The sequence below is a fragment of the Vicugna pacos genome, chromosome 10 (genome assembly GCF_048564905.1).
Source record: "Vicugna pacos chromosome 10, VicPac4, whole genome shotgun sequence".
NCBI lineage: Eukaryota > Metazoa > Chordata > Mammalia > Artiodactyla > Camelidae > Vicugna > Vicugna pacos.
The window spans coordinates 29,558,098-29,585,299 of record NC_132996.1 but is presented as its reverse complement, the minus strand read 5'-3'; the positions used below and the strand labels follow the sequence as shown (position 1 = coordinate 29,585,299).

The window sequence follows — 27,202 nt, the reverse complement described above, 5'->3', positions numbered from 1 at the left end:
GAGTCGGGTGCTAGGGCCAGGGATTGGCTCACGAACACGGTCCTCTCCAACAAGGAGCGGACGAGGCCTGACGAAGATACTCGGTCTGACAGCGCTAGTGCTTCTGGGAAATCTCGAGCTGAATAGAGGCGCCCTCGCGGAGAAGATATCGCGAGAACCGTGGCGGCAGCGGCCGCGCGCCTGGAGCTTGCAGGTAAGTGAGGGTGGCGCCGAGGGATGGCGAAATAAAGAATAGACTGGTTTCCGACCACTGTCTGAGCCAACCTCTTCTTAGCCGACCCTGGGAGCCCTATCCCACCCCTCCGTATCCACCGCCCTTGGATCCAGCCCTGGACGGTGACCCCTGGTTCTCCACCCTTTCACTCTAGAGCGCCCCGTGTTCTGGCTCAGGCCCACTCTTACGGCAGCCCTGCCCTTTCCTTGCTGTCACTCTCTTTGCCCTCACCTCTCCTTCCGCCCTCCTTTCTGTACCAGCCACCTGTCTTTCCCCAGAAACTCCCCTTTCTGGTCACCTTTCTTAGAGCCCTTTCTCCTGCCAGGAGCGGCTGGGTTGTTCCCTTGTGCGGCCCATATCACTAACCAGTATCTGAGGTAAAGGGAGGCGGGGGCATACCTGGGGTGAGGGTCAGTCAGTGAACTTAAGTCTCCTTCTCGAAGTGTGCACTATGTTTTCGGCCCAAAACCACCATTCACTGAACTCCTTTCCTCACTTACGGCTCTTTTTTCCCCCCACAGGCTGTGGGCTGTCTCGTTTCTTGCCATGGCTTTCAGTTAAACTTTCTGTCGGCAAAGTTACTGTGTTCATGTTGCTGGTAAATAAAGGGCACACAGTTAGATTACCAGTATGTTCCAAGTACGTGCAGGAACATAGGCACAAGCTCAATATCTTTTAAACAGGGGATAGAAAATGGGGTCAAGTTCGGACAAGAGGTCTTAGTTCCAAATTCCTGCCCCAAAGTCTGCTCCTCAGTATGCTAAGCACACCTTCATCTCTGCCTGTGGGAGGGATCTGGTCCAGATTAAAGCCAGCCTGAGGAGAGGTGGTTGAGCTATGGAGCTGCATACCTGAGGCCTGTGATCTCCAACTCAGTTCATAGCCTTTCCCCCCATTGTTCACCGCCTAGCAAGACTATGAGGCAAGAATTACTTCAGGCAGTATTCTTCAACCTGCAGGAAACATTACCCTTCTTACTTCTTATATCCAGCCTGGGATTTGCTTCCTCTATATTGCGGAGTTTTTTGATAGTATCAGTATTTACCAGATTTCAGTGAGTTTTACTCACAGAACTTAAGCATTTTTAAGATTCTTGGCAGAGTTAGCAAATATTTGTGTTTAAATATGCAATTTAATGGGATCATGTGGAAAATGGGTTGAACAGTTTTGCCAGATGTTCTAACTCATATTTTCTGTGATCCTTGTTCTGTTTTTCTAGTATCTTTTTTTCAGTAGTAAGCAGTTTCCACCCTATGTTTTCCATTACTAACTTCTTGAAATCGTTTACTTTACTTTGTTTTCCTTTGTCTCCCCCCATAATAATGAGTCCAATTAAGAGTCTTAAGAAGGTAGTTTGTCTTTTGCATCAAAAAGAATCTCCCTTCTCCTGTCCTTTATTTTGGAAACAGACACTACTTTCTGATTCATTTGGAGAAACTTCTAAGTTGATTTGGAAAAGAATAGAAATAGTAATCCTTCATCAACTAGGAGTTACTGAAACATGAAACAAACTAACAAAAAACTAATAATTTTTTTGTTGTTATTTTACTTGACTTTGGTAGGTACCAGAGGTACAGAGCAACTTAACATGGAACAAAATATGAATCTGTGGCCAGACTACTCATTATTACCTAAATTCTGTCCTATCAGCAAAGTCATATGGCCCATCAGTTCATTTTAAGATGGAGATCTTACACCTTGGATCAGGTACAAGCGGGGCCAGAGGCACAAGTAATCTCCACAAGCCAGTGTCCCACTTGACTCTGTCACCTATCACTCTCGTATCATCACTTCTCCAAGTCACACCTGTTGTCTCAGGATGGTTTCTTATGACCAACTGAAGAAAAAGGAAATAAGTCAAGTTTGACCCATGAATGAGTATATCAGTACAGCTTTAAAATGGACTGCCTGTACTCTATAATACCACACAAGTGTGTCCCTGATAGCTAATAATGAAGGGAAATGCACCTGGTATTTGGAACATCTGGCTAAAGCAAATGTACCTGATAGTTATAGCTTCACGTTGTGTACCTGATCATCATTTTGTGTTCAGAAAGAAATGCCCTGAGGTAAAAATATCTGCAGACTCTTAGGAAGTTTGAAAGACTAATTGGTCAAGAGGCTGGATGGAGAAATAATGGAACCTTGGGAAAAGGATATCTGAGGAGGAGACACGTAGCTTAACCAAAGTAGAGGACAGAAGAGTAAAGATGTGTGCATTTACAGTTAACATTCAGCAGAAAACATTAAGCATGGAAGGAATATGAAACAACCAATCAGACAGAATGACTTGGCCAGAAGCCATCATCTGTCATTGGTCACCTCCAGTGCTGGAACGAATGCAGTAGACATGGGGTTAGAGATGGAGGTTTTGCATGAGCTCAACTCCTTGGGTTCCCACACACCAGGGCTACTCTTGCTGCTGCTGAATGTCCAGCCTTCCAGAAACAGCTGAGACGATTCCATCCTTTGAGGAAACCAATCTGCCACTTAGTGGCAGGTTAATTACACTGGACCTCTTTCATCCTGAAAGGATCAAAACTTCATCATGATGGGAACTGACACATACTCAGTCAGTTTTCTGTATGGAATTACTTTCTCTGCTCATCCAGCAAAACTGAAGGTTTCCAAAGTAATTGATCCACAAGAATAGAATCTTACCAAATATCACATCAAAGAAACTTTACAGTAATAGGGGTGCAGCTGTGGGCTCATGGTCATGGCATCCACTGGTCTTACATACCAATGACCCAGAAGTTTTAGGCCTAATGAAGTGATGGAACAGTTTTTGAAGGTGCTGCTGAGTTGCCAGTTTAGAGATGATATTGGCAAAGATTGGATGTCTTTCTCCAAGAGACAGCAAGTGCCCTAAGCCAATGGATTGATGTCTGTATTGCCACCAGATCAGGTAGGATTTTTTTTTCTTTAGCACTAAACATTTTTTCCTCCCCTCCTAAGGTCCCTTTTTCTTTGTTTCTTTGTTCTTTCAGTTAAATCCAGTGTGTCATTCCTCAAAAGACTCCCACTGGCAGTATTAAATATGTTCAGAGTAAATATTTTAAACAACAACAAAAAATTACTTAAGGACTGCTGAACACCCTCCCACCCCAAATATGAAATATCACACACATAACGGTTGCTTTAAAAATGCTACTTATTTTAACATTCTTTCTATGACTTTTTCATACCTTCTCAATGCAGGAGCTCTTTCTCTTTAGACTTTTCTCACATTTTCAATGACTTCCTTATTTTTAAAATTATATTTCTCTGAGTTTAACACATATTCTTTCTCAAGAAATGATATGTTAATAAATTGATTATTAAATAATTTGTAAACACATTCTTATTGACATTTTGAATAATTTTACATTTCCCGTATAGTGTGGGATATTTCTTAGGGTCTTTCATGCTGCTATTTTAGTTTTATGTTGATAAAGCTGTAAGGAGGAAGAACTCATTCAAGCCTGTTGTTTATCCATAGACATAGCATGTTGACTACTGAATCCATTTATTTCTCTTTGTGTGCTTAAAAATTTTTCTGTATAAATTTGAAACCAATTGGATGCATAAAACTTTACATTTTAGATTTATTTATTCTGTAGATTACCATAGAATTAAGGTTTGATTCGGGGGACATTCTTAGAAGTACTTGTGAAAAAAAAAAACCTGCTGGGATTTCAATTAAGATTGCATGGAATCAACAGCAGGAGAAAGAATAAAATATATACAGATTGTATATATACAGAGAAAGAACTTATAATTTATTTCCATATAACATGATTACCTATGTATAAAGTCCTAAAGAAACAGTAAAAAATGTCAAGGAACTGTTAAGTGCATATAGCAAGGTCTCAGGGTAAAAGGACAATATGAAAAAAATCAATTGGTTTTCTATAAGCCAACAATGAACAATTGGAATTTAAAATTTTAAAAAGTGAAAGCATGAACATTTACAATAATATAAAAAATTAAATATGTAGGTATGAATTTAACAAAATATGTATATGCAGAAAACTACAAAACACTGATCAAAGAAAGAAAAAAGATGTAAATAAATCTATATTTATAGGTTAGAAGGCTCAATGTTGATGCCAATTCTTCACAACGTACTGATTGATTCAGTGCAATCTCAGTCAAAATCCCAGAAAGCTGTTTGTCTGCAAACTGATTTTAATGTTTGTATGGAAAGGCAAAAGACCTAAAATAACCAGTATAATAATGAAGAAAAATAAAGTTTGACAATACACAATACTGAAATTCAAGACTTAGTATAAAGCTACATTAATCAAACAGCATAGTAGTGGAGTGAATCAACAGGTGGAGATGTCAGTATGAACATATGTCTAGTTAAATATAGATACAAATGGTTATGTATTAAAATATTTATAGTTATATGTATAGACCCAAATTAGTATACACACACTATTTCCTTGCTCTGTTTACTGATAGGGCCGAGACCATGTCATTCCAGTAGGACTGTGCAAACCTAGTTCCCAAATCTTGGTTTCTAATAAAATTCTCTGATAAAAAGAACTGGGCTCATTGGAGAAATAATTTTATCTAGCACTGGGATGGAAAATATTCAAGATGAGCCATGGAGCATCTTGTAGCACCAGAAACTGAGGAATTTCTGGGGTTGGAGGGTGGGAAACAATGTGAAATGATGAAAGTATGTTAAAGGAACACAGGGACCAACTGAAATGGGTCTCAGTGAATTAACATGAAACAATTTGGGCAAGAAAATGAATATATCACTATTGCACTATAATCAAAAATGTAAAATATATCCCAGAATCTATTCATATGTAGAGAAAAGAAAAGAAAAAAGGAAAGAAAGAATAAATAAGTCTCTCATGTAGAATCCCAAATAGTTTATGTAGATACTGTGCATCCAGGATGTGAAGCATAATTCTCTGCTGTTTAAGTGTGGGTTGTACAAGGTAATTTTCTTATAAGGAATACAGTATAAAAAGGTGGGGAAAGAGTAACTTTCTAGTGGAGAAATCTGATGCAAACTAGCTCAACCAGCAGATGGTTAATGAGGTAAGTTTTATAGTAAGTCGTGTTGATAGTAAGTTTAATTGATACAATGTGATGAGAATGGCAGTCTCTGTTGTCTTCCTCTGAAAGATTTGTAATCTCAATTTAACCATAGGAAAAATATCAGAGAGACCTTACTGGTAGGTGAGTTGTGTTCCCTCAAAAGTTGTGTTGAATTTCTAACCATTGAGACCTGTGCAAATGACTTCACTTTGAAATAAGGTCTTTGTAGATGTAATCAAGTTAAGATGTGGTTATACAGGATCAAGGTGGGACCTACATCATATGACTAGTGTCTTTAAAAGAAGACACTGTGAAGACACAGACACACACAAAGGAGAATGTCATATGAATGTGGAGGCAGAGATTATAGTGATTGCTCTGCATGCCGAAGAATGCCAGGAATTGCTGGCAACAATAGGAAGCTAGGAGGAAGCGAGGAAATATTCTTTCCTAGAGCTCTCAGAGGGAGAATAGTCTTGCTGACAACTTGATTTCAAACTTCTAGCCTCCAGAACTGTGAGAGAATAAATTTCTGTTGTTTTAAACCACCCATCTTGTGGTATTCTGTTATGGTAGCACTAGGTAACTAATATAACAATTGAGGGATATTCCATAAAACATTTGATCCATGTTCTCAAACCGAGTGATGGTCTTCAGTGTAAGATCATGTCATCTGCAAATAACTACATTCACTATGTTGTGTAGCCATCATCACTGTCAATTTCCATATTATGTCATTACTTCACACAGAATCACTGTTACTATCAAGCTGTAGCTCCCCATTCCCCCTCCCTCACACCGTTTTCTAACATCTTATCTACTTTCTGTCTCTGTGAACTTGCTTATCCTAAGTGCTTTGTATATGTGGAATCATACATTATTTGTCGTTTTGAGTCTGGCTTATTTCATTTAGCATAATGTCTTCAAGATTCAAGGATGTGGTAGCATGTATCAGAACTTTATTCTTTTATAGGGTTGAATAATTTGCCCTTGTATGTGTATACCAAATTTCCTTTATCCATTAATCTGTTAATGGACACTTTTTTTGTGTGTCCACCTTTAAGCTGCTAAGAGTAATGATGCAATGAAAGTTGATGTACAAGTATCTGTTCCAGTCCTTTCTTTCAGTTTATTTGAATATATAACCAGAAGTGAAATTGCTGAATTATATATTAGTTTTGTTTTTTAAATTTTTGAAGGATTACTGTATGTTTTCCATAGCAATGCACCATTCTGTGTTCTCACTAACAATGAACAAAGCTTTCGGTTTCTCCATATCTTCATCAACATTGTTATTTTACTTTTTTTTTTTTATAAGAGGCATCTAATGGATGTAAGGTGATATCTAATTGTCATTTTGATTTGTTTTTTTTTTCTAGTGACTAATGTTGTTGAGCATCTTTTCTTGTGTTTATTTTTTGGCCATTTGCATGTCTTCTCTAGAGAAATGTCTCTTCACATTATTTGCCTATTTTTAATTGGCAAATTGTTTTGTTGTTGTTATTGTTATTAAGCTCTAGGAGTTGTTTATATATTCTGGATATTAAACTCTATGAGTTACATGCTTTGCAAATGTTTTCACCCATTTGTGGATTGTCATTTCAGTCTTTTGATAGTGTCATTTGATATAAAATGCTTTAATTTTGATGCAGTTCAATTTAGTTTTTCTTTTGCTTTTAATGTCATATACAGCCATGCACTATTTCAAGCACTGAATATACAAAAATAAACAGAATAACCAGAGCCTCTGCATTTGTGAAGTTATATTTTAGGAGTTTCAAAAATGGTTGCATTGTTAGCCATTTGTTAATACGCCTGATATATTAATGATCTCAAAGAAAGCTTTTAGATTTACTTATTACTTCTATATTATAAATCTTCTAAATCATTATTTCTACAATTTTAATTATTTTCTTCCATCATTTTGATCTGTCTTTGTTCTTTCTCTAACTTTTAACATCCTGAAATTTGGTTATTGTATTTTAATTTCTTCTTTAAAAAGTTTAAGATACTTAAGACCATGATTCTTATTGAGAAAAATGTATCTGACTGAGAGCCATTTATCTTCCTATGTGAATTTCAGTTTCACTGAACATTAATGGAGCTTTGATTTTCCAAATATTTTAGTAAATATTATATGAGGAATTTTATTTTTAAGTGTATATTTACAGAGCATACCTGGTTTGAGCACTGATTTAAACTAATCCAGTGTAATAAAAATTTAGTTATTACTTTAGCATGTTTCTGTTTAAAAAGAATAAACCTGTAATGGAGAAACAGTTTCTGTGCTTAGGAACTGACACTCCTCTGAGATTTAATTTCCTCTTCTCTGAATTGAGTATGATAAACCATATCTATTTGTGGGCCGTATTTAAACAAGATAATGCAAAGCACTTAGAAAAGTGTCCTACTGCATAGTAAGCACTTAGCAAAATGCAAATTTGTTTTCTCTAACTCTCCTTTATATCCTAGCAAGCCTTGCTTCATTGCCCTTAGAGCCAAGTAATCTAATAGAGCCTAGGCATTTAATAAGTGAAGCAGTAGTGGATGACTGTGTAAAATGGAAAGTGATAGTCCCATTATAAAAAGATCTTTGCCAAGATGTCTGGAAGAACCTTAGGTATTGCAGGCTTGATCCTGAGAACCATGCACAATTTGGCTTTGACCACCAACCAACTCAGAGTTATTTGTTAGTTCTGAGGTAATCCTAGATACTATGTTCATTCAGAGCCCTCTCAGCAAGTGACTGGAAGTTTTAAATCTGTAGGTTAGTGGCAGGGCAAAAGGACAAGGTTCCTTTGCTGTTAGCACTTAATTCTGAGATATTTTCCTAATTCAGTTTAATCTAGCATTAGTAAAGTAGTGATTTGGCCTATTTTATTCACTTTTCTATATACCAGTGTTTTTAATGTGTCTAGTAGTTAAAGGTGAATAAATGTTTGTTGAATGAATGCTAGTGATCTTTGTAATATTTAATTTTCTGGATAATGTTTTAGTTTCGCCTTTGGAGATCTTATAGTCAAGTTCAGAGAGAACATTTCACATCTCAAAAATGGCATGACAAGTAAGCTCAAATTTAGTGAAATTAAGGATTTTAAGCATTAGTGTTAAGCATTTCTATTAGACAATCAGAGTAGAATTTGGTCAGTTGTGGATGTCTTTGTTTAGAATCAGATTATTAATACAAAAGAATACTGTTAAAATATTGACTTTGTGAATTATTGATTCTGTAGCACAGAGTACATAATATTAGATATTATCCTTTTTGACATAACTATTTTTTCCTTCTCAGATTTTTTGGGTCATTGGTATGCAGACTTATATGCAGATAAATATACTTATTTTGACCTGAATATATCTTTATTTGTTGTTGTTTAGCAGAGATATTCCATATTAGAAATAGATCTCAAAATTAATAATGGATAAATCTAAATTCTAATTAATATACATTTTTTGATATTTTCTTGAAAATATCCAGAAGGTGAGTGCGTATCTCATGGGTCTTGATGCCGTAGACCACTGGGTTGAGCACAGGAGGTACCAACAAGTAGACGTAGCCCATGATGACATGAACCACAGGTGGAGCGTGCTTGCCAAAGCAGTGAATGATGGACTTTCCCAACATGGGGATGTAGACCAGCAGCACAGCACAGATGTGGGAAACACAGGTGTTAAGGGCCTTGACTCGTTCTTCCTGGGAGGCAATACCGAGAACTGTGAACAGGATTTTCACATAGGAGAGCAGGATGAGCACAGAATCAACTCCAAATGTGATGATAATGACAGTGAGCCCTAAAATGCTGTTAATACTGTGGTCAGAGCAGGAAAGCTTAATAATATCTGGGTGTAGACAGTAGGAATGAGAAAGTACATTGGCCTCACAAAATTTAAGTTGCTTAATGAGGACAGGGGCTGGGATGAGGACAGTAATGACCCTCAATACAAACCCTACAGAAAATTTCAATCTGGTAGAACTGTTCAGGATGGCAGTGTATCTGAGAGGATTGGATATGGCTACATAGCGGTCAAAAGCCATAGACAGTAGAATACCTGACTCCATCATGGAGAAGATGCGGATAAAGTACATCTGGGCAAGGCATGCATCAAAGTTTATTTCACGAGCATTGAACAAGAAAAGCTTAAGCATTGTGGATAAGGTGGTGGCACAGAGGCCCAGGTCACTGACTGCCAGCATGGACAGAAAGAAATACATGGGTTCATGAAGTGATTGTTCCACCCAAATTACTGTCAAGATGCTGTTATTACCAAAAATGGCAATTAGATATAAGACACAGAAGAGAATAGAAATGTGAGGATGATAAGCTTCCAAGCCAGAGAAACCAGAAAGCAGCAAAGGTTGGAAATTACTGCTGTTGAAAAGTCTCATAACTGATGTGCTTAAGTACTAAATCCTCATCCTGAAAATGACAAAGAATAGGCTATTACATTATTATAATAATTATCAAAAAAAATTTCTCTTCTTTTTCTCTCATTTGTTCTACTGCCTTACCCTGATTATTTATAATCAGTTTATAATTACATCTATACAGTAATCAGAGTCATTTGACTCCAGAAATAAGCGTTGGTTTTTAGAAACATTGAGTAAACATAAACACAAATCACAATTTTCAGTTTTGACTATGTGATCCTCCTTAATAAACCTATGTTGGATAATAGACAAATATTGCAGTATGTATTTAAAGTACTGGCAAGCAAATGCTGTTTCACTTATTTTCCACAGCACACTGAGTCACACATATTGGAAAAAAAAATCAACTAGCACAAACTCCAAAAGAATATTAGTAAAATTAATCTGTAAACAGAGAACATTAAAAATTAAAAAATGAAGAAATTATAGCTAGCCATACTTGAAACATATATTTTTTATGACTATAAATTTAAAATCTATTATTTATAAAAGATAGAAGACCAATGAATATAGAGAAATAATTTAAGAATAAAAATAGGTGAGTAAACTATTTTATTGCATATTTTTAATTTATGTGTTCATTTATGTATGCTTAAATCTTATTCGTTTGACAATATAGGCACATTCGAAGTAATCAATTATGTTTTAAATGTTTTATGATATTATATGATTGTACCCTGACTAAATAATCTAATCTTTTTATAAGGACAAAAATACATAAGGAAGAATACAATGAGAAGTGACTTTATGTCTTTGGAGAAACAAATTACTTTTGTTGAAAAATATATATTTAAATTAAAAGAAGGCTGTCAAAATTTTGGAAGTTATAATGGAAGTTATAATTGAGGGATAATTTCTTCTCAAATACATATTTTATTTGGTTTGTGAATGATGTTCATGTACTGAATCTTTTTTTCCCATACTCTATAAACTACCTTGCTAAGTTTTATTTATGTGTGTATGTGTGTCTTACCTACCTGACAAACCTTAATCTTGTATGAAACTCAAATATGTATATTCTCCATATATACTTGCTGCACACTATGGCAGAAAAACCTCATTACCTGGAAGATTCACCAAAAATCAATTTTCAAAGTAAATCTATTTTTTTTAATTTACTGTATTTTTGATTTTGTGCAATTACTAATAAAAATCCTTAACTATTCTTAAAGTCTTTCCCCTCCTCCTTTTTTCTCTTGCCTACCGCTTTGATACCAACTTCAAAGAGGTATCAGAGGAAAAGAGAAGGAACTACAACTTCAGCTTATCGAATCTACTATGTACTTACATCATTTTTTCCTTCATTGCTGGTGAACAAATGGCTAAATATAGAACTCCCAATCACAATTAAAAATTAGTAGCATGACAGAGTGAAGTTAAAATACATCTATAAGAACTAAAAATAGTGTAGGGCTACATCAGTTTGGGAAAAAAAAGCGTAGTATAGGTGTACTGTCCTTTCAACACTTCTTTATGATATTTGGATAATAAAATAAAATACTGGGCCAAAAATTAACACAGTAGATGAAGCATTAGTTATTCCTGAATTCAACTGTAATTGGAAATTTTAAGATATTTCAAATGTAGTTAGAAATTGTTGAGTGAGTTCATATATAATATAGCAAACATCACACCGATTGTTGTGGAGAATAATTGATAGTGGAAAAGTTATCTAATATTTGAAAAAAAATCCCTTCAGAGTTTCAGTTTACACAGTTGGTCCAATTTCAGATAAAGAGATGAATTCAGTATCAAATGCAAAAAAGTGGAAAAAAATGGAATATAATAGCAATGATAAAGCTATAAAAATAATAAAGATGTTGCTAACATTGACAATAAATCTAGTGACAGAAGTTTCATGAATAGTGCTTCCAGATGAAGATGGGAAGAAATTAGTCATGTTATAATCATCTGTAGCCAACTTAAAAGTTTATATAATAAAAATAAAATAAAAAGCACATGATCCTGTGACAGAAGAAATCAAAATAAACTCACAGTCCACAGTAATTTATTTCATCGATAGTAAAAGACAAAAATTTTCATCTTTCATGATGATAATTATAAGCTCAAAGAGTATTCTGCGTCAATAGCAACTACCAGTGGACACTAAGTTGTTTTGATTTTGTGGTCCTAATTGGTTTTGAGGTTTCTTTAGAGAAAATTGAGCATAACTTAAGCAGTATAATTTCCCATGTCTGTTTGATGGATGGCAGAATGGAAAATGATGGTATGAGTTCACGCCCAAATCTTCTTTTTTAAGTAATGCTTTAGTGACAAGGGCTATATGTTTTTAGTGTATATTGGTGAAGTGTGTGTATTTTTGTATGTGAAAGAGTTTATGCATTATGTAGTCAACAAAGTCCGTAAACTCACTGGACAGAATCTCTTAAGGCCTGAGTGTCACAAAGGAATCATGCCAAATGAACCATGATTTATATAATTGAGATTCCCCAACCCTGTGTTTCAGGTTAACAATCCGGAATAAATTTCCCAAATGGCAATTTTATGCTTGTTCATCTGGAATGAGTTGCTCCTTTTCTGAATAGGAGCATCTCTAAGCCATGGAATAAAGATATCTACAGTATCATAGATAGATTATAAAAAGGTGTGTTGATGAAAGATGCATAATTTAATGCCATTTATATGTTAAAATACAATCGTATTAAACAATACACCTTTGGCAAAACCACATACAAAGATATAAATAAATGCATTGCAGATTGTGGCCTTATGGATACAGTGCCACATAGTGTTTCTTCCAAAACAGTATACTTTTGAGTGTGAAAGAAGACACTAGCAATAACCAGTAATTAGAATTTCTCTGTCAACAGGAGAGAAGAAAGGACTGGGATATATAGATACATGTAAATAAATAAACAAACAAGTTAAATAAGTAAACAGTAAAAGAGAGGAGGGACCTTGCATAGATCAATGTTAATAAGCCAGGAACTGGTATTTGTTATAAGTCACCCCTCTGTACCCAAGATGAAAACAATATTTTATTGAAATGAGCCCTGTAATTGGATACAAAATGTTTTTGTTTACTCTTAGTTCTATTTTGTTATGTCTGTTTTCTGTTCAACAGGTTACTCTCTCATCTTTAATATACTTAATATGTAAAATCAGAAAATATTTTCAATAATATAATATACTTGAATGTATACTTTGTATCTGGCATCTTTTTGGTACTTAGTACATATGTTTGAGTAAAGTAATAAATATACCAAATGTGATAAAATAATTCTTAGACAATAGATAATAATAGCTTATTATAAATATGGGTTTGATGACTACACAGAAGAATCTGGTACTTAGGAAGTTATTGAGTTGTGTCTATATGATATTGATATTTTCATTCCTGTTAGTATTAACAGTTTGCATAATAGCAAAACCAATTCAAGTCCTCAGTTCCAATAAATTTCCAATAAACCTCAGATACCATTTTGGATTTCTGAATAGTTCAGCAAAAGCTGCTCACATTATGATGAATTATTTTACATCCAGCTTCTAACTCTTGCTTCTGATCTGTCTTATATTCCTAGAGGCTGAAAGATATCAATGCAGATATGTGACAGAATTTTATTACAAATGTTAAGTTATAATGAGGTGGTATTAGCATGAAGGATGTAAATAGTAATAGTTTTTCACCTTCCTAGAGGCTGCATATCAATACAGCAATTAAAGTTTGTATGTAACATACAGTCCTTCCCACTATATCCTCCATGGATTGATTCTAGGACCCTTATGGATACAAAAATCTGCAGATGCTCAAGTCCCTTACATAAAATGTCATAGTATTTGCATATAACCTATGCATATCTTCCCATATACATTAAATTATCTCTGAATTATTTATAATACCTAATACAATGTAAATGCTATGCATTGACAGCTTGCAGCAAATTTAAGTTTTGTTTTTTAAAGCTTTCTGGATTTTTTTTTTCCCTGTTTTTGATCTGTGGTTGGTTAAATCCATAGATGTGGAACCTGTGAATATGGAGGGTCCACTGTATTATTACTGACTCGAAGATACGGAATTTGATTTTAATATTAAATAGAAAAGCCAAATAGCAAAAATAGTAGTTTTAAACAAACATTTGTCATCTTTCTGAAGTAAGTAAACCTAACTGACTCTTCCTTTTATTTTAGGAAATCTACAATCTTCTTAAAAACAAACAACAAAGAAATAAATAAATGAGTCTCTCTTCTCTGAATCCCAGTGCCATCTTACACATCTGAGAAAACACTGTAAATTACCTTTATCTTTTTATGAAGAATTTTTGTCTTAATCCTGTTATCCAAACCAGTACAGCTCACTCCCTTTCCAGAACCATTCAAAACACAAAACAAAATGGTAGATACAAATCTGAATGTATGAACCATTGCTTTAACTATAAAAGACTATTGTAAGTCTGGTATTATAAGGGTAACCACATATGGATCACAAGACGTATAAGAATGGATATATTGAAAATAAAAGAATGAGAAAAGTTAACACTATACATTTATCAAAATAAATTTTGCAGTTTCATTAGTAAAAGATAAATGTTACTCATTATGATAATATGACTAGAGATAATAAGAGCTATTAATCATGAAGAAATTCTAATTAACAAAAAGTTCATATTTTTAAAAACTTGTACATAGTTAATAATCACCTCAAAACATTATGCATGTAAGTGGAGAAATAAACAAAGATCACCCAAATGAGAACAAACATAGGCTATTTATTTATATCTTGCTACAGCAAGGATATCAGCCACCAACACTTGCCTTTGGCAGAGAATCAAAGGTCATTTGGAGAGTAGGAAACCTTGTCTTGGTAAATAAAAGGGAAATCTTCAGGTATCCTCTTGATTGGAAGTTGTTGGCAAGAGGAAACCAGACGTGGCTGCCTAGACTAGGATCTGTTATATGATCAATTAGGGAAGCGTATTTGGCTCTCTTTCATTGGGTCTCTTAGATGTGGGAGCAAAAAAAGGCGAAAAAAAGGAAAATTGGCAGTTGTTGACTTGGTCTGGTCATTTTGAGTCACTTATTATGGAAGTTGTAGACTGGCTTACATATTTCTTATGTAGATCAGAGTTCTGCGGTCTTATGGTCTGGTCATTGTACCTTTGTGTGTTCAATCCTTCACAGAGAGAAGACAATGAGAGACAAAGAAGCTTTTTAGTTTGATGCAGTCGGATTTGTCAGTTTTCCCTTTTGTTGCCTTTGTTTTTGGGATTATATCCAAAAACATCATTGCCTAGACTGATGTCCAGAAGTTTTTTTCCTTAGAACCCTTAAGCTGTCACCTTTTGGTGAAGACACCAATAATTCATTCACATATCTTACAAAAAAAGACCTTCTAGGACTGACAACATCGTGCATCCTGTATTCAGACTGTGTAGCTCCACTAGGTTAAGTTCCTTCTGTAATAACAACAGAGTTAAGGATTCTAAGGAAATAAATGTGTAGACCCTTAAGTACAGACTGTGTATAAACAACTTTTGTATATACATATAGGATAGCTTTTTTGAACTTATACAGCTATATACATAAAAGTAGCTGTTATTAGTTAAGCTGGTGTCAAAAGTTTGGATTTTTTTTCACTTGTACATTTGGGACTTTCTTTTGGTTGATTAAAGTTGCATGTGCTAAGTATGTGAATGAAAAAAAAAGAAGCTTTTTTTCTATATTTCCTTCCACTAGTTTTATTATTTCAGGTCTGATGTTTAGATCTTTAATCCATTTTGAATTTATTTTTGTATATGATGTGATTAAGGTTCAGCCTTTTTCTTCTGTGTGTCATTATCCAGTTTCTCAAAGCCAATGTTTGAAGAGATAATTCTTTCCCCATTTTGTGTTCTTGGCAATCTTGTCAAATATTAGTTGCCTATCCTTGGATGGGTTTATTGCAGGGCTCTCTGTTCCATTTGTTTATATGTCTGATTTGTGCCAGTACCATACTGTTGTGATTACTGTAGCTCTGTAATATATTTTGAAATCAAGAGGTACAGCGCTTCCAGCTTTGTTCCTCTTGCTCAAGATTGCTTTGACTTTTAGGATATTTTATGGTTCCATATAAATTTTAGGGTTTTTTTTTTTCTATTTCTGTGAAAATTGCACTGGAATGTTGATAGGGATTGCATTTAACCTGGGGGTCACTTCGGGGTAGTTGAACATTAGTATTTCTTCCATTCTATCAACATGGGATATTTTTCCATTTATTTATGTCTTCTTCAATTTTTTTCATCATAATTTTACTATTTTCAATGTACTTTTTCATCTCCTTGTTTAAATTTATCCCTTAGTATTTAATTCTTTTTGATGCTATTATTAATAGGATTGTTTTCCTAATTTCTTTTTTGGCTATTTTGTTGGTACCTTATAGAAATATAACTGATTTTTGTATGTTGACTTTATATCCTGTGACTTTACTGAATTTGTTTATTAGTCTTACAGTTTTTTGGTGGATACTTTATGGTTTTCCATATGTAGAGTGTCTTTGAGGAAACACAGAAATTGGAGAGCAAGGGAATTGCATTAATGTGTATCCAGTGTTTGGTGAGTTTGAGTTTCTTAAATAGCTGGGGAAAAAAGGTTATGTGCAAACAAAACAAAAACATGTCTTACAAAAATGAAAAGACTCTGAGGTTGCACATACCTTCCTTTTTCTATTATCTGTAAGAAAGCTGGGGTAACTGAAAAGAAGTATACAATGAGATGGTCACTTGTAACAGTTGGGATCTGAGACATAAAAGAGGTCCAGAGGATGTGTCCCCTTGTAACAATGATAAAAATTAGTCTTTCACTTTGAGTAAAATGAGAGATCCATGCTAGTTTTCAAGTAGGTAAATGTCATGATCTGAACTGTATGTTCAGAGGATAATTCTGACTGTTCTTTTGATCTTTGGCTAAAGAGGGAAATAGTTGAGAAAGGAGGCCATTTATGGTACTGTATCAAGCAACATGAACTAAATAATATTATATCAAAATTAATTTCCCAAATCTCATGAGCTTGTAACAACAAAAACAGCAAAAAGAATATATTGCTCGCTTATGTTTTCATCTTTGTTGCTTTGATCTGAAATTTATTTTGAAGTTCGTGAAGCCCCTGTATAGAACTACTGCTGTTTCATTGAGAAAAAGAGACAATAATAATAAATTATGGCTTTTAAATCTTCAGTTCATAAGTAACACAGCTAAATCTACTTGCGTTGCATTGACCAAAGCAAGTCCCAGGATGAAGACTGATGTCGCTAGAGTAGAAAAATAATACTCCCACAGTGAGAAGCACGCTTAGACAGCTGCAGTATTATTTTGAACTATTACATCCTACATTGTTATTACAAATACTCTATTAATAAATAATGGTTTGCAACAGAGCATTATTAGATAAGTACTTGTTCTGGATATTTTGGTAGAAAAGTGAATAGGATTTGCTGATTAAGATGTAAGCTATCAAAAAAAAGAGGTACAGAGAAGTATTTGGGGAATTTTATTATAAGCAATTATAAGATATATTTGCTGTTAGTGAGATGGGAAACACTGGGGCAAAACAGTTTTGGGGGTCAGTATCTGAAGCCCAGTTTTGGATGTGTTAATTTAAGATGAATATCATATTGTAAAGGCTAATACCCAATAGACAGTTTAATGTGTGAGTCTGAGTTTCACCTAAGTGTCCTGACCTACAGAAAAGCATGAAATAAGGAGACAGTGAGGCTAGAGAGAATTAGTTGTGAGGTGAGGAGAGTAGTGGGAAGTCAAAGAGAAAATGGTAAGGCATTAAATCATGAGCCATATACAGCTTGTACTAAGGACTCTGGGTTATTGCATGAGGTGGAAAATCATAGTTTTGAGCAAGGTAATGACAGCATCTAAATTAGATTTTAATGGGGTTACTCTGACTGCTTTTTATAGAGTCAGTTGAAATTTGTGGGAGTTGAGGAAGACTGAGAGAAGAAAGACAAGTTAGGATATTACAGTAATTCAGAATAGAGATAGATGATCATGGTTTGGATAAGATTGGTTGAAATGAGTTTGTGAAATTAGTTTAATTTTAGATATGTTTAGAGACACAGGCAACAAAAATCTCTGAACAAATGTCATGTGGAATGTGATGGAAAGAAGAGTCAAGAATAATGGTTTAAGTAAAAAAAAAAAAAGATATCTTCTTATAGAAGCAGAATGCCCCTAGGCTGCTCTCTTATTTCTTTATTATTTTACAGGGATTATCCTGATTTTACTACCTGAACATTTCTTAGAGAATATTCAGATTGCCTCTGTGACTCTTCATCTGCAGAAAAACCCACACATTACTTTCTCCACTGCTACATTGCTTTAACTGGGCCAGTTCCCTAGAAACCAGGGCAAAAGTAACAACAGTCTTGTTGACCAAAAACTAAAAACCAAAAATAAATAAATATGAACACGCATACAACCAAAAATATATATCTAAAATAAGAACAGCATAACAACTTCAGAATAAATGTTGCTTTAAAGTGGATATGAAATTATTAAGAAAAAATATATGAATCAAAGTATGTTCTCTGACCTAAAGCAATTAAACTAATTGTCAATGGCAAAATAGTATGATCTCTAGAGAATTCTCAAATATTTGGAAATTAAAGAACATACTTCTAAGTGATCCATGGCTCAAATAAGTCTAAAAGAAAATTAGGAAATATTTAAAACGTAATAAAATAAAAATACAAGATATCAGAATTTCTGTGGCAAGTAAAGCAGTTCTTAATGGCAAATATGATAGCATTTATTTCTTATATTTAAAAAAGAACAAGAGCTAAATAATTTATGCTTCCATCTTTTTAAAAAATGGAAACCAAAATAACCCAAAACAAACATAAGGAAAGAAATACTAAAGACAGGAGCGGACTTGAAAACAACAATAGAAAAAATAAATAAATAGTGGAACCCAAACCTGGTTCTTTGATAAACCTGTAAGCAGATTGACAGAGAGAGAGAGAAATCACCAACATCAAAAACTTATGAAGAAGGCATGTAAGTACTGACCCTACAGACAGCAAAATGTGAATAGTGGGATACTACAGACAATTCTATGCACATAAATGTGACAATTTAGATGAAACAGATAAATTTATTGAAAGAATAAATTACCAAATTACACTCAAGAGTAAATAAATAATCTGGCTTTTTTTCTGGATCATATCTTAGTGAATTTTTATCAAGCGTGTAAGGAAGAAATAACACCAGTTCTTCCCAATATCTAGAAACTAGAAGAGAAAGAAAACACTTCTAAACTCATTTTATGAGACCATTTGCTCATAATGACAACAAAAGAAAGATAGTACAAGAAAAAAAGCCACAGATCAATATTCTTTATGCATATAGATCTCAGAATCTAAAAATAGCAAATTGAATTCTGCAAAATAAAGACAAATAATACATCACAAAAAGTAAGATTAATCTCAGGACTGTAAGGAGAATTGAATAGTGAAATCAATCAGTGTATCCCAACACATAAAAATATGTAACAAGTAAAAGAATTATATAATTGTATTGATACCTACAAAAATCATTTGGAAATATTTTAATATCTAATCATTATAAAAATTTCAGCAAACTGAAAATAGAAGCAAACTTTCTCAAACTGATAAAGGACATCTCAAAAAAACCATTATAAGTAATATATGAAGGTTAAGTGGTATCTGTGAATTATTGGGAACAAAGTAAGAGTGTTCATTCTCATCACTTCTGTCCAGTATCAAATTTGAAGTCCTAGTATGTGCATTAAGGATAGAAAAAGAAACAGAAGACATTCAGTTTGGAAAGAAAGAAAACTGTCCCTCTTTGCAGATGACATGCTTTTACATAGAAAATACCAAGAAATCTAAGAAAACTTAATGGAAATAATGAGTGAGTTTATCAAGATCGATGGCAAAAATTAATCATATTTTTATACACTAACAATGAGCAAATTACAAAGTAAGAGTCATTTATAACAGCTAAAAAAAGATCAAAATATGTGCAAAATCTACATGCTTAGAGCTACAAAACACTGATGCAAGAAATTTTAAAAAGACCCAAATGAGACATACTGTCATCTTGTATTTTAAGAATATACTTAGGATATCAATTTTCACTAAAGTAATCTAGATTCAGTGCAGTTTAATGTATATATTTTCTTCCTGTGTCTTCTTTCAGTTAGTAGTGTCTTTATGAACATAAAATCTTAATTTTAATATAGTCCAGTTTATTAATGTCCTAAAAGCTATTTTTTTGTATTTTATTTAATGCTATTGAAGAAAGCTTTGCTTGTCCTAAAATAATGAAGGTACCTCCCCTCCCATATTTTTTCTTATGGCTTTATTATTTGGTCTTTCCATTAAAATCTAAAATAAATCTGCAATCTACTTAATTGTTGGGATTAAAATTTATTTTAGAGTAATGGATATGAATATCCAGCTTACTCATCAGCATGTGTTAAAAGGAAAGAACATTCTCTACTGTGCAGTGTGACACCTTTGTCATATTCAGCCAATTGTCCATTCTAGACTTCATATTTCTTACATTGGTCATCTTTAAAATCGTTGTTCAGTCCCCCTTTGTCATAATTAATAAAAATTTTTGTGTGAATCATATAGTGAGGTCTACTAGGAGTAGAGATGCATGGTTTTAATCATCTTGGCTGAAGTCGGCTGAGGACATGGAGCTAGGTTGCAGTGTAGGTGTGCAGCTACATATAGTGCAAATACTCTACACTGAGAACACAGAACACTTATCTATACTAAGAACATGGAACACTGAGACAAAAAAACTGATAAGAATGTGACATGATTTGTACATAATTTGTATTAATTTGTTTTCCCTTGTTAATTGATAAAATTCATCTGAGACTTTTTTGGCAGCTGTTGTGCAACCTTTGTCAGAAGTTCAGGAAAGATATAATTTATATTCAGGATTATGAGAAAAAATATTAATTGGTGAGGAATCCTAGAACATTTTGAATGACATATGTATCCTCAGTTGGCTTATACAGGTTGTTGTAAAGTAAATTGCATTCACAGGAATATTTGAAAATATGTTTCACAACACTTTGAGCATTGACCAGCGTTATAGGTTGACCTAACAATGTGGCTGGCTTAGAGGAAGAGATCAGATGAATAAATTCAGGCTGAGAACATTCTAGGATGCCTCGAAGTGTAGAAACTCATCCTGTGTTCAAGACTTCATTGAGACAGTACAAGTTAAAGAAATACCTGGACTGTTGAAACAACTCTCTGGGTGCAGCAGTAATGACAACTTGATTGTCCATAAATCAGGAAGAGGGCCTTGTTGGCACAAAACAGTACTGTGCACCATGGTAAAAATAATTTCAGATATGCAACCAAAGAAATGACTATACATCGATGAACTGGGAAAGATGGTGCAGGCTCAGTTTCCATCACCATGACTGGGTTATTTATTACTCACATCTAAGGATCCAGATCCAGAGGAAAAATTTATGAAAGTTGGAATGGAAGTAAATTTGTGCTGGGAGAAAGACCTTTCTTATCTACTTATGGACCATGAAGTGAGCCTACCCACAAATCTAGACGTATCTCAGCTGATACAAAATGATAATGCCCTTGGGGCAGATGATGGTTATAGGCCAAACCAAGGCATGCCACCTGGCTGACACTGAGACGGAATACCTGCAAGACCAAATATCAAAATGTCAACAGGCTTTGACTCCTATCATTATTGGGATATGTATGAGAGTCTCTTCCAGAGACGGGACACATTAGACGTACTGCTGAATGCCAGACCACAGGGCTATGCAGAGGTGTAGGAAACGAAGCTGAGTACTCAGTGCTGCAGTGACTTGTAAATGGTTCTGAGGCTGAGCTGTGGGTTGGCTCTTACTCTATGAGAGCTCCAACTCATGGAGAAATCACCTGGGAACTTCTGTGTGCCTGCCTGAGGGCTGGAGTTTTGGTACAACAGCCAGATTTCAAGGCCAGATGCAATAATTAAAGTGGCAGTTTGACATAGGTGTGTTCTAGGGACAAAAAGGGTGATGCCAATGGCAATGATAGACACTATATGCTAACAGCTGTGCACCTGGACAAAAGCTCCTTCAGCTGTGACTGTTACACTAAGATATCTATCCTAGAATCTAACAACACTCTGCTGTCGTCTAGTAAGATAGATGAGAAATGCGGACTCACAAAACTTCCTAAAATGAGGAGGTAGCTTGACTTGGTATTTTTGAAGTTCCAGCTAGGAAGTTATGAATAACAGTTTGTTATTTAGTTACTGGAATATTGCCGTACTTTAAGACAAAATGTCAAAATTTTGGGATACAGCAGAAGCAATAATTTAAGATGTATCTATAGTTTAAAATGCAAATATTCCAAAAGATAGAAACTAGAAAAATCAAGAAGTTTTCTTAACAAAAAGTAACATAATTACAAATTACACAAATAAATTAAAAGCAAGTAATAAAGATGAAATTAGAAATAAAATGAATAAATAGATCTAATATCAGTCTTAACTTGAATAGCTCTTATTTCATCCTGGCTTGTAGTTTGTGAGGTGAATGTTTTTAAGTTTGAGCATGATAAAGCCCCTATCAATGAACACAGAGAGTTCAGTCTATCTCCATCTCTAGGAAATAAGTGTTCTTTCCTTGAACTTAATATTTGATAGATCACTGGTGGTATCAGCGATTCAGGAAAAAAATCTGTGCCACACGTTTACAAATTACCTTATTTTTTACACCATAGACAATAGGATTGAGTGCCAGTGGCACAAGGAGGTCGATGGTAGACAGAAGTATGTGGGTAGAGGGGACAACATGTCTGAACCAATGGCTGAAGAAGGAGAAGAAGGCAAGGATATAAAACTCAAGGAAAACAAAAATGTGAGCTGTACAGGTATTGAATGCTTTGAGCTGTGCCTCCTTTTGACGTAGACGAAAAACAGCCTGGAAAATAAGGATACAGGAAATGAGGATAAAAATCATGTCAAATCCCAGAATTGTAAAACCCACAAAAAGACCACGTGTTTTATTGACTTGGATGTCTTCTGCAGCCAGCTTGACCACAGCCATGTGCTCACAGTTAAGAGTGGGCAATTACAGTGGAATGGAAAAGGTGCAGTCTTTTAATTAAAATGGGTAAAATGCCAACGAGCACTGTTGCTCGGATTGCCACAACCAGCACCATACTAACCAGAATGAAAGGTGTGAGAATGGATGTGTGCCTCAGAGGATCATAGATGGCAATGTAGCGGTCAAAGGCCATTGCCAACAGGATGCCAGATTCCATGCCCTGCAAGGCGTGGATGAAGAAGAGCTGGGCTAAGCAAGCATCAAAGGCCATGGAATAAGAGCCAAACCAGAAGATAGCCAACATCTTGGGAGCAGTGGCTACACAGAGCCCTACATCTGTAGCTGCCAGTACTGCCAGGAAGATGTACATGGGCTGATGCAGGCTGCGTTCTGCAGGGATGATTATCAGTAAAACAGTGTTTCCCAGAAGAGCCACTGGGCACACTACAAAGAAGGAAAACCCAATCCAAAACTGCACATGCTCTAGTCCAGGGATGCCAATTAGTGTCAATGTTTTGGGGTCCAGGTATGACATGTTAATGGATGCCATGAAAGTTAGTGATCTTTCTTTTCACTGCTGATTCTCATACCTACGGAAGAGAAAGTAAATGAGAAGTGAAAAAGGACACAGACCTCACTATCATTTAGACGTGTTTGAACATTGAAGAAATAAGTTAAGTTCTTTAGATAACAATCAGGCCAGAACATTCAGAGGTTCTATACAATATGACAGGACAACAATAGGAAACCATCCTACAAAAACTTTGCTAGAGCCATACAAGAACAGGGAAGAGTTTCAGGATTTTTGACTTACCATTTGTGTAAATAGAAACCATGACCCTGAGAATACTCATCTTTTGCATTTTCCGTGGCCTCTAGTCTGGGCTGTCTGAAAAACCACCAGGCTTTCCTTCTTTATTTATTTCTAAATGCCAACCAAATTTTGCTATAAATGCAGATTCCCCCTGGGATCCTTAAGGACCCAGAAGAGAATGTTTTTGTTGCCCCATGTGCATTAGTTCATAGTCCTATTGGAGACTTCACCCTCAACCATCTACTCCTGGTCCCAGAGAGCACTTTATTTATCCCTGAGTTGTTTGCATTGGTTATCAATTGGGAAGAGAGTTTAGCTATCTTATATTCACTTATTCCATTGTAAAAATGGACCAGTCACTGCAAGGCACTTAAGAATGACCCTTAGAGAAGATGTGAAGATGGTGGTCTATTTTTAAAGGCTGTTAGAGGTGGTTAGTTCTCTAAACTAATTATGCCTCATATGTGTTTAGGGTAGATTTGTTGCATGGAATAGGGAAAGTGAAATATGGAGGGTTTGGTTTTTTTTTAACAGAGAGACTTAGGAAATTTAAAAACATAAGGAGAATACAGAGAAATATTTCAAGAAGAATAACAGCTAAAAATAATGTAGAATCTAGTCAAAAGCAGAACTTATCTAGCCTAGAGTTACCACACAGCTGGATGAATGTGATTATGCATTTCCTCCACAATATAAAGGTCCATAGGTTACTAGTTAAGATTGTATATCCTTTTGCTTTACACAGTGGGAGTCCTACTTTTCTTTTTAATAACTTTACACATGTTATGACTCCATACTATACTGTGTTTCTCTGTTCTGCACCATACTATGATTAATTAGCTGTGGTTTGAATTCTGAAGCACATTTGAATATAATGACCAATTCTTAATACCTCCCTAGTTTAGCACTCTTTCTTGAATTTGACCTGAGATCCCTTTTATGGGGTCCAAATTGCAAATTTAAGAACTCAGTTTTTATTTCTCATTAATTTCTATTTCATTCTCTAATGTTTGTACCATTTCACATTTTACTCCAATCTGTTCATACCTAAACACTGATTGAAGTTACTCCCAGGAAGAGATTTTCTCTGATCTGGTCAAATCCATACACTGTAGAAAACCAAGCATGGAGGTCTCTATTTATCTCTGGGAGAAATCTCTTGAAAAAGGTCATCTAAATAACTGTTTCATACTCACTTGAAACAAGTGTATGGAGGTATAAAAGCAATTTTTGGTCCAGTAATTCTCATATGAATGAAAACCAAATCAATGGAGGGACAATGGGACCTCTTTCCTTGTGATCTTGTAGCAATACTAATGCTGTATACTGTACTAAAAGTAATACTGTAGCCAAAATACTCATAAAATAAGGATTAAAACAATAAATATGACAAATAGTTTCCTTTGATGTCCCTGTGTAGTATTTGGAAGGATATGTTGGGAGAAATGATGAAATGAGTGGAGGATGTTGCTAATATTTACGAGTTTGAGTTGCCAGAAATGATAGAAGCTAAGAGAGAAGGAAATCTCAGAATCTAAATAAATCAGCATCCCCTGAATTCAATAATTGCCTGAATTGTAAAGGCAAACATAAATAGTATTATAGTTAGTCCCACCCACTTGATGATAATGCTGTTACCAGATTATTCGTCTAATAATCAGTAAGTAGTTAAAATCAAAGGCTTCAAAATGTGAAAAATGACCTGGCTACTAATCCCGGACCACCCTTGCCCACTTAACTTTTATGGAATCTTGCCGAAGATTTTATTGAATCTTACACATTGCTCATGGGTTACTCATCTGTAAGTTAAGAATAGTAATCTCACTTACCTCTGTGCTAAATAAGAGCACATATAGAACAGATCAGTGGTTGGCACAGTTTAGACTTTATGTATAGTAGGTTATGAAAAAACTGGTTATTTTATCAAGACAAGAACAGCCTGCACAATATTGGGGAGATAAAAGAAATCATGCAGAAGTGAAAACTCCCTGATGATAGAAATGAAAAAAAAAAAAAAATTCCACAAGAAGGTGAAAATTCCAGAGTTGAAGAGCTTTCTTCCATCTTCTTATATATAATATTGATCATAGCCAAAATACTAAAGTGGTATCATAAATAGTTTGTAGATTTCCATGCAGTTAGAAAATGTTACATAATTTTTTAAAAATCTTTTTGTATTGATTACTCATTTTCAGGGTTTGTGAATTAGTAGGAATAAAATGGGGTGAGCCTTGTTCGTCTAAGTTACATTAAATACAGTTACTATGAGAAACAACCAGGATGTGAGTTTGATGACCTTTAACTTTCAAAATAATCTAAATGCAATCACATAAAGGATTTTCTACTTCTCAGTTAATTGAGTTGAAGAGAAAGAAAAAAATGTTAATAGGTGATACCCAACAGAAGCAAGAGGCCAGGGAGGAGGTTAGGATATTCTTTGTCTCATGACAAGAGGACTTACACTCTGTGTAAATTGATCAGATACTAAAGCTTTTTAAGGCTTACAATTTTCCTGTATTTCTTCTACTTCTCATATCACTCAAACAACCCCACATCTCCACAGACACAGATGGTTTCCTGTCTCATAATTATTCTCTTTTGTTTTCAGGAAACTAAAGAATGTTAGAGTTCTTTAGAACAGGCATCTGGGTGACTAGAATGCAGAATCATGGGAACCACCTTGCATATATCATAAATTAATTGAGGGCCATAAATAACAAGACAGTACTAAACTACCTGTAAAATTTTTTCAAATCTGAATTACTTTAATCTAGCCCCGCCCCCCAGCTCTCCTTTTGTTGATGAAAAATTCTAAACACAGAGAACAGAAATGGCATGGCAATGGACAGAAAAAAATTAATGACCAAAGCAGGATTTTAAAATGTCAGTCTATTTCCTGCTAAAATAAATACTTATTGCAGCTTATCAACTCCCAGTTCCTAAATTGCAGGGACAGAAACTTACCTGGATAGAATTGAAGGCTGATTTGGCATGTGAATGAGCTAATTGTATCTCTGTTTCCACCAACATTTCCAGCAGATGTTAACGGAAGAAGAGTTGCTAGGCCTTCCTGAGTGCCTGGGCTGATCCCAGAGCACCATTACCTTTCTGATTCCTCTAGAGTATTATTATCATTCTGATTCCTTCCCAAGAATGAGGCGGTCTTGGCCCTGGAAATTGGGTCAGAGAGTTCTCTGAATTCCAGAAGGAAGTGTCTGCCTGGAATGAGAATCAGGAAATATCTGATCTTGGGTTACATTCAGAGAAAGTTGAGTGTAAGCGCATGAGTGAGGTCAAGAGAATAGGAGAAATGGAGATTTCTTAAGATGTAGAAATGAAGAGCAATTATCTTTTCCATCCTCCGTTATCTGGCAAGATCTGTAGATGATGTAGTTTAGTTGAGGCTATTGTGTTGGTAAGTATAATAATAACCTTGCTCCACCTCCTCTTCCTTTTCCCACTACTACTATTATTATGTTCCTTCTCCTATTCTGCCTTCTACTGCTATTACTACAAAGAATGTTACTCCTGTTGCCTGGTATTTTATAGTTATTTTAAGCTTCAAATGAACCTCAAATACATTTTTTCAAGGACAGCAGTCTCTAATTTCTCCTGGTCATTAGATATTTAATAATTCATCATGCT

At 34.9% G+C, this 27,202-nt stretch overlaps 1 protein-coding gene, 1 long non-coding RNA gene and 1 pseudogene across 2 annotated transcripts; all 3 read right to left on the bottom strand.

Annotated features, from left to right (window-relative positions):
- Nucleotides 1-79: 79 nt before the first annotated feature.
- LOC140698696 (uncharacterized) lies at nucleotides 80-26,667 on the bottom strand. The gene is made up of 3 exons (XR_012076540.1): nucleotides 26,522-26,667; nucleotides 614-809; nucleotides 80-186 (listed from the first exon to the last, which is right to left on the bottom strand). It is a non-coding gene; the product is annotated as an uncharacterized lncRNA (long non-coding RNA).
- On the bottom strand, nucleotides 8,697-9,656 carry LOC102528091 (olfactory receptor 51L1-like). The gene has a single exon (XM_006203588.3). It carries the CDS (start codon nucleotides 9,642-9,644, stop codon nucleotides 8,697-8,699), a length of 948 nt encoding a protein of 315 aa, XP_006203650.2. The 5' UTR covers nucleotides 9,645-9,656.
- Nucleotides 22,354-23,296, bottom strand: LOC102527830 (olfactory receptor 52A1-like; annotated as a pseudogene).
- Nucleotides 26,668-27,202: the final 535 nt, after the last annotated feature.

Excerpts from the sequence above, each read along its gene's own strand:
- LOC102528091 (XM_006203588.3), bottom strand. The coding sequence starts at position 9,644 with ATGAGACTTTTCAACAGCAGTAATTTCCAACCTTTGCTGCTTTCTGGT.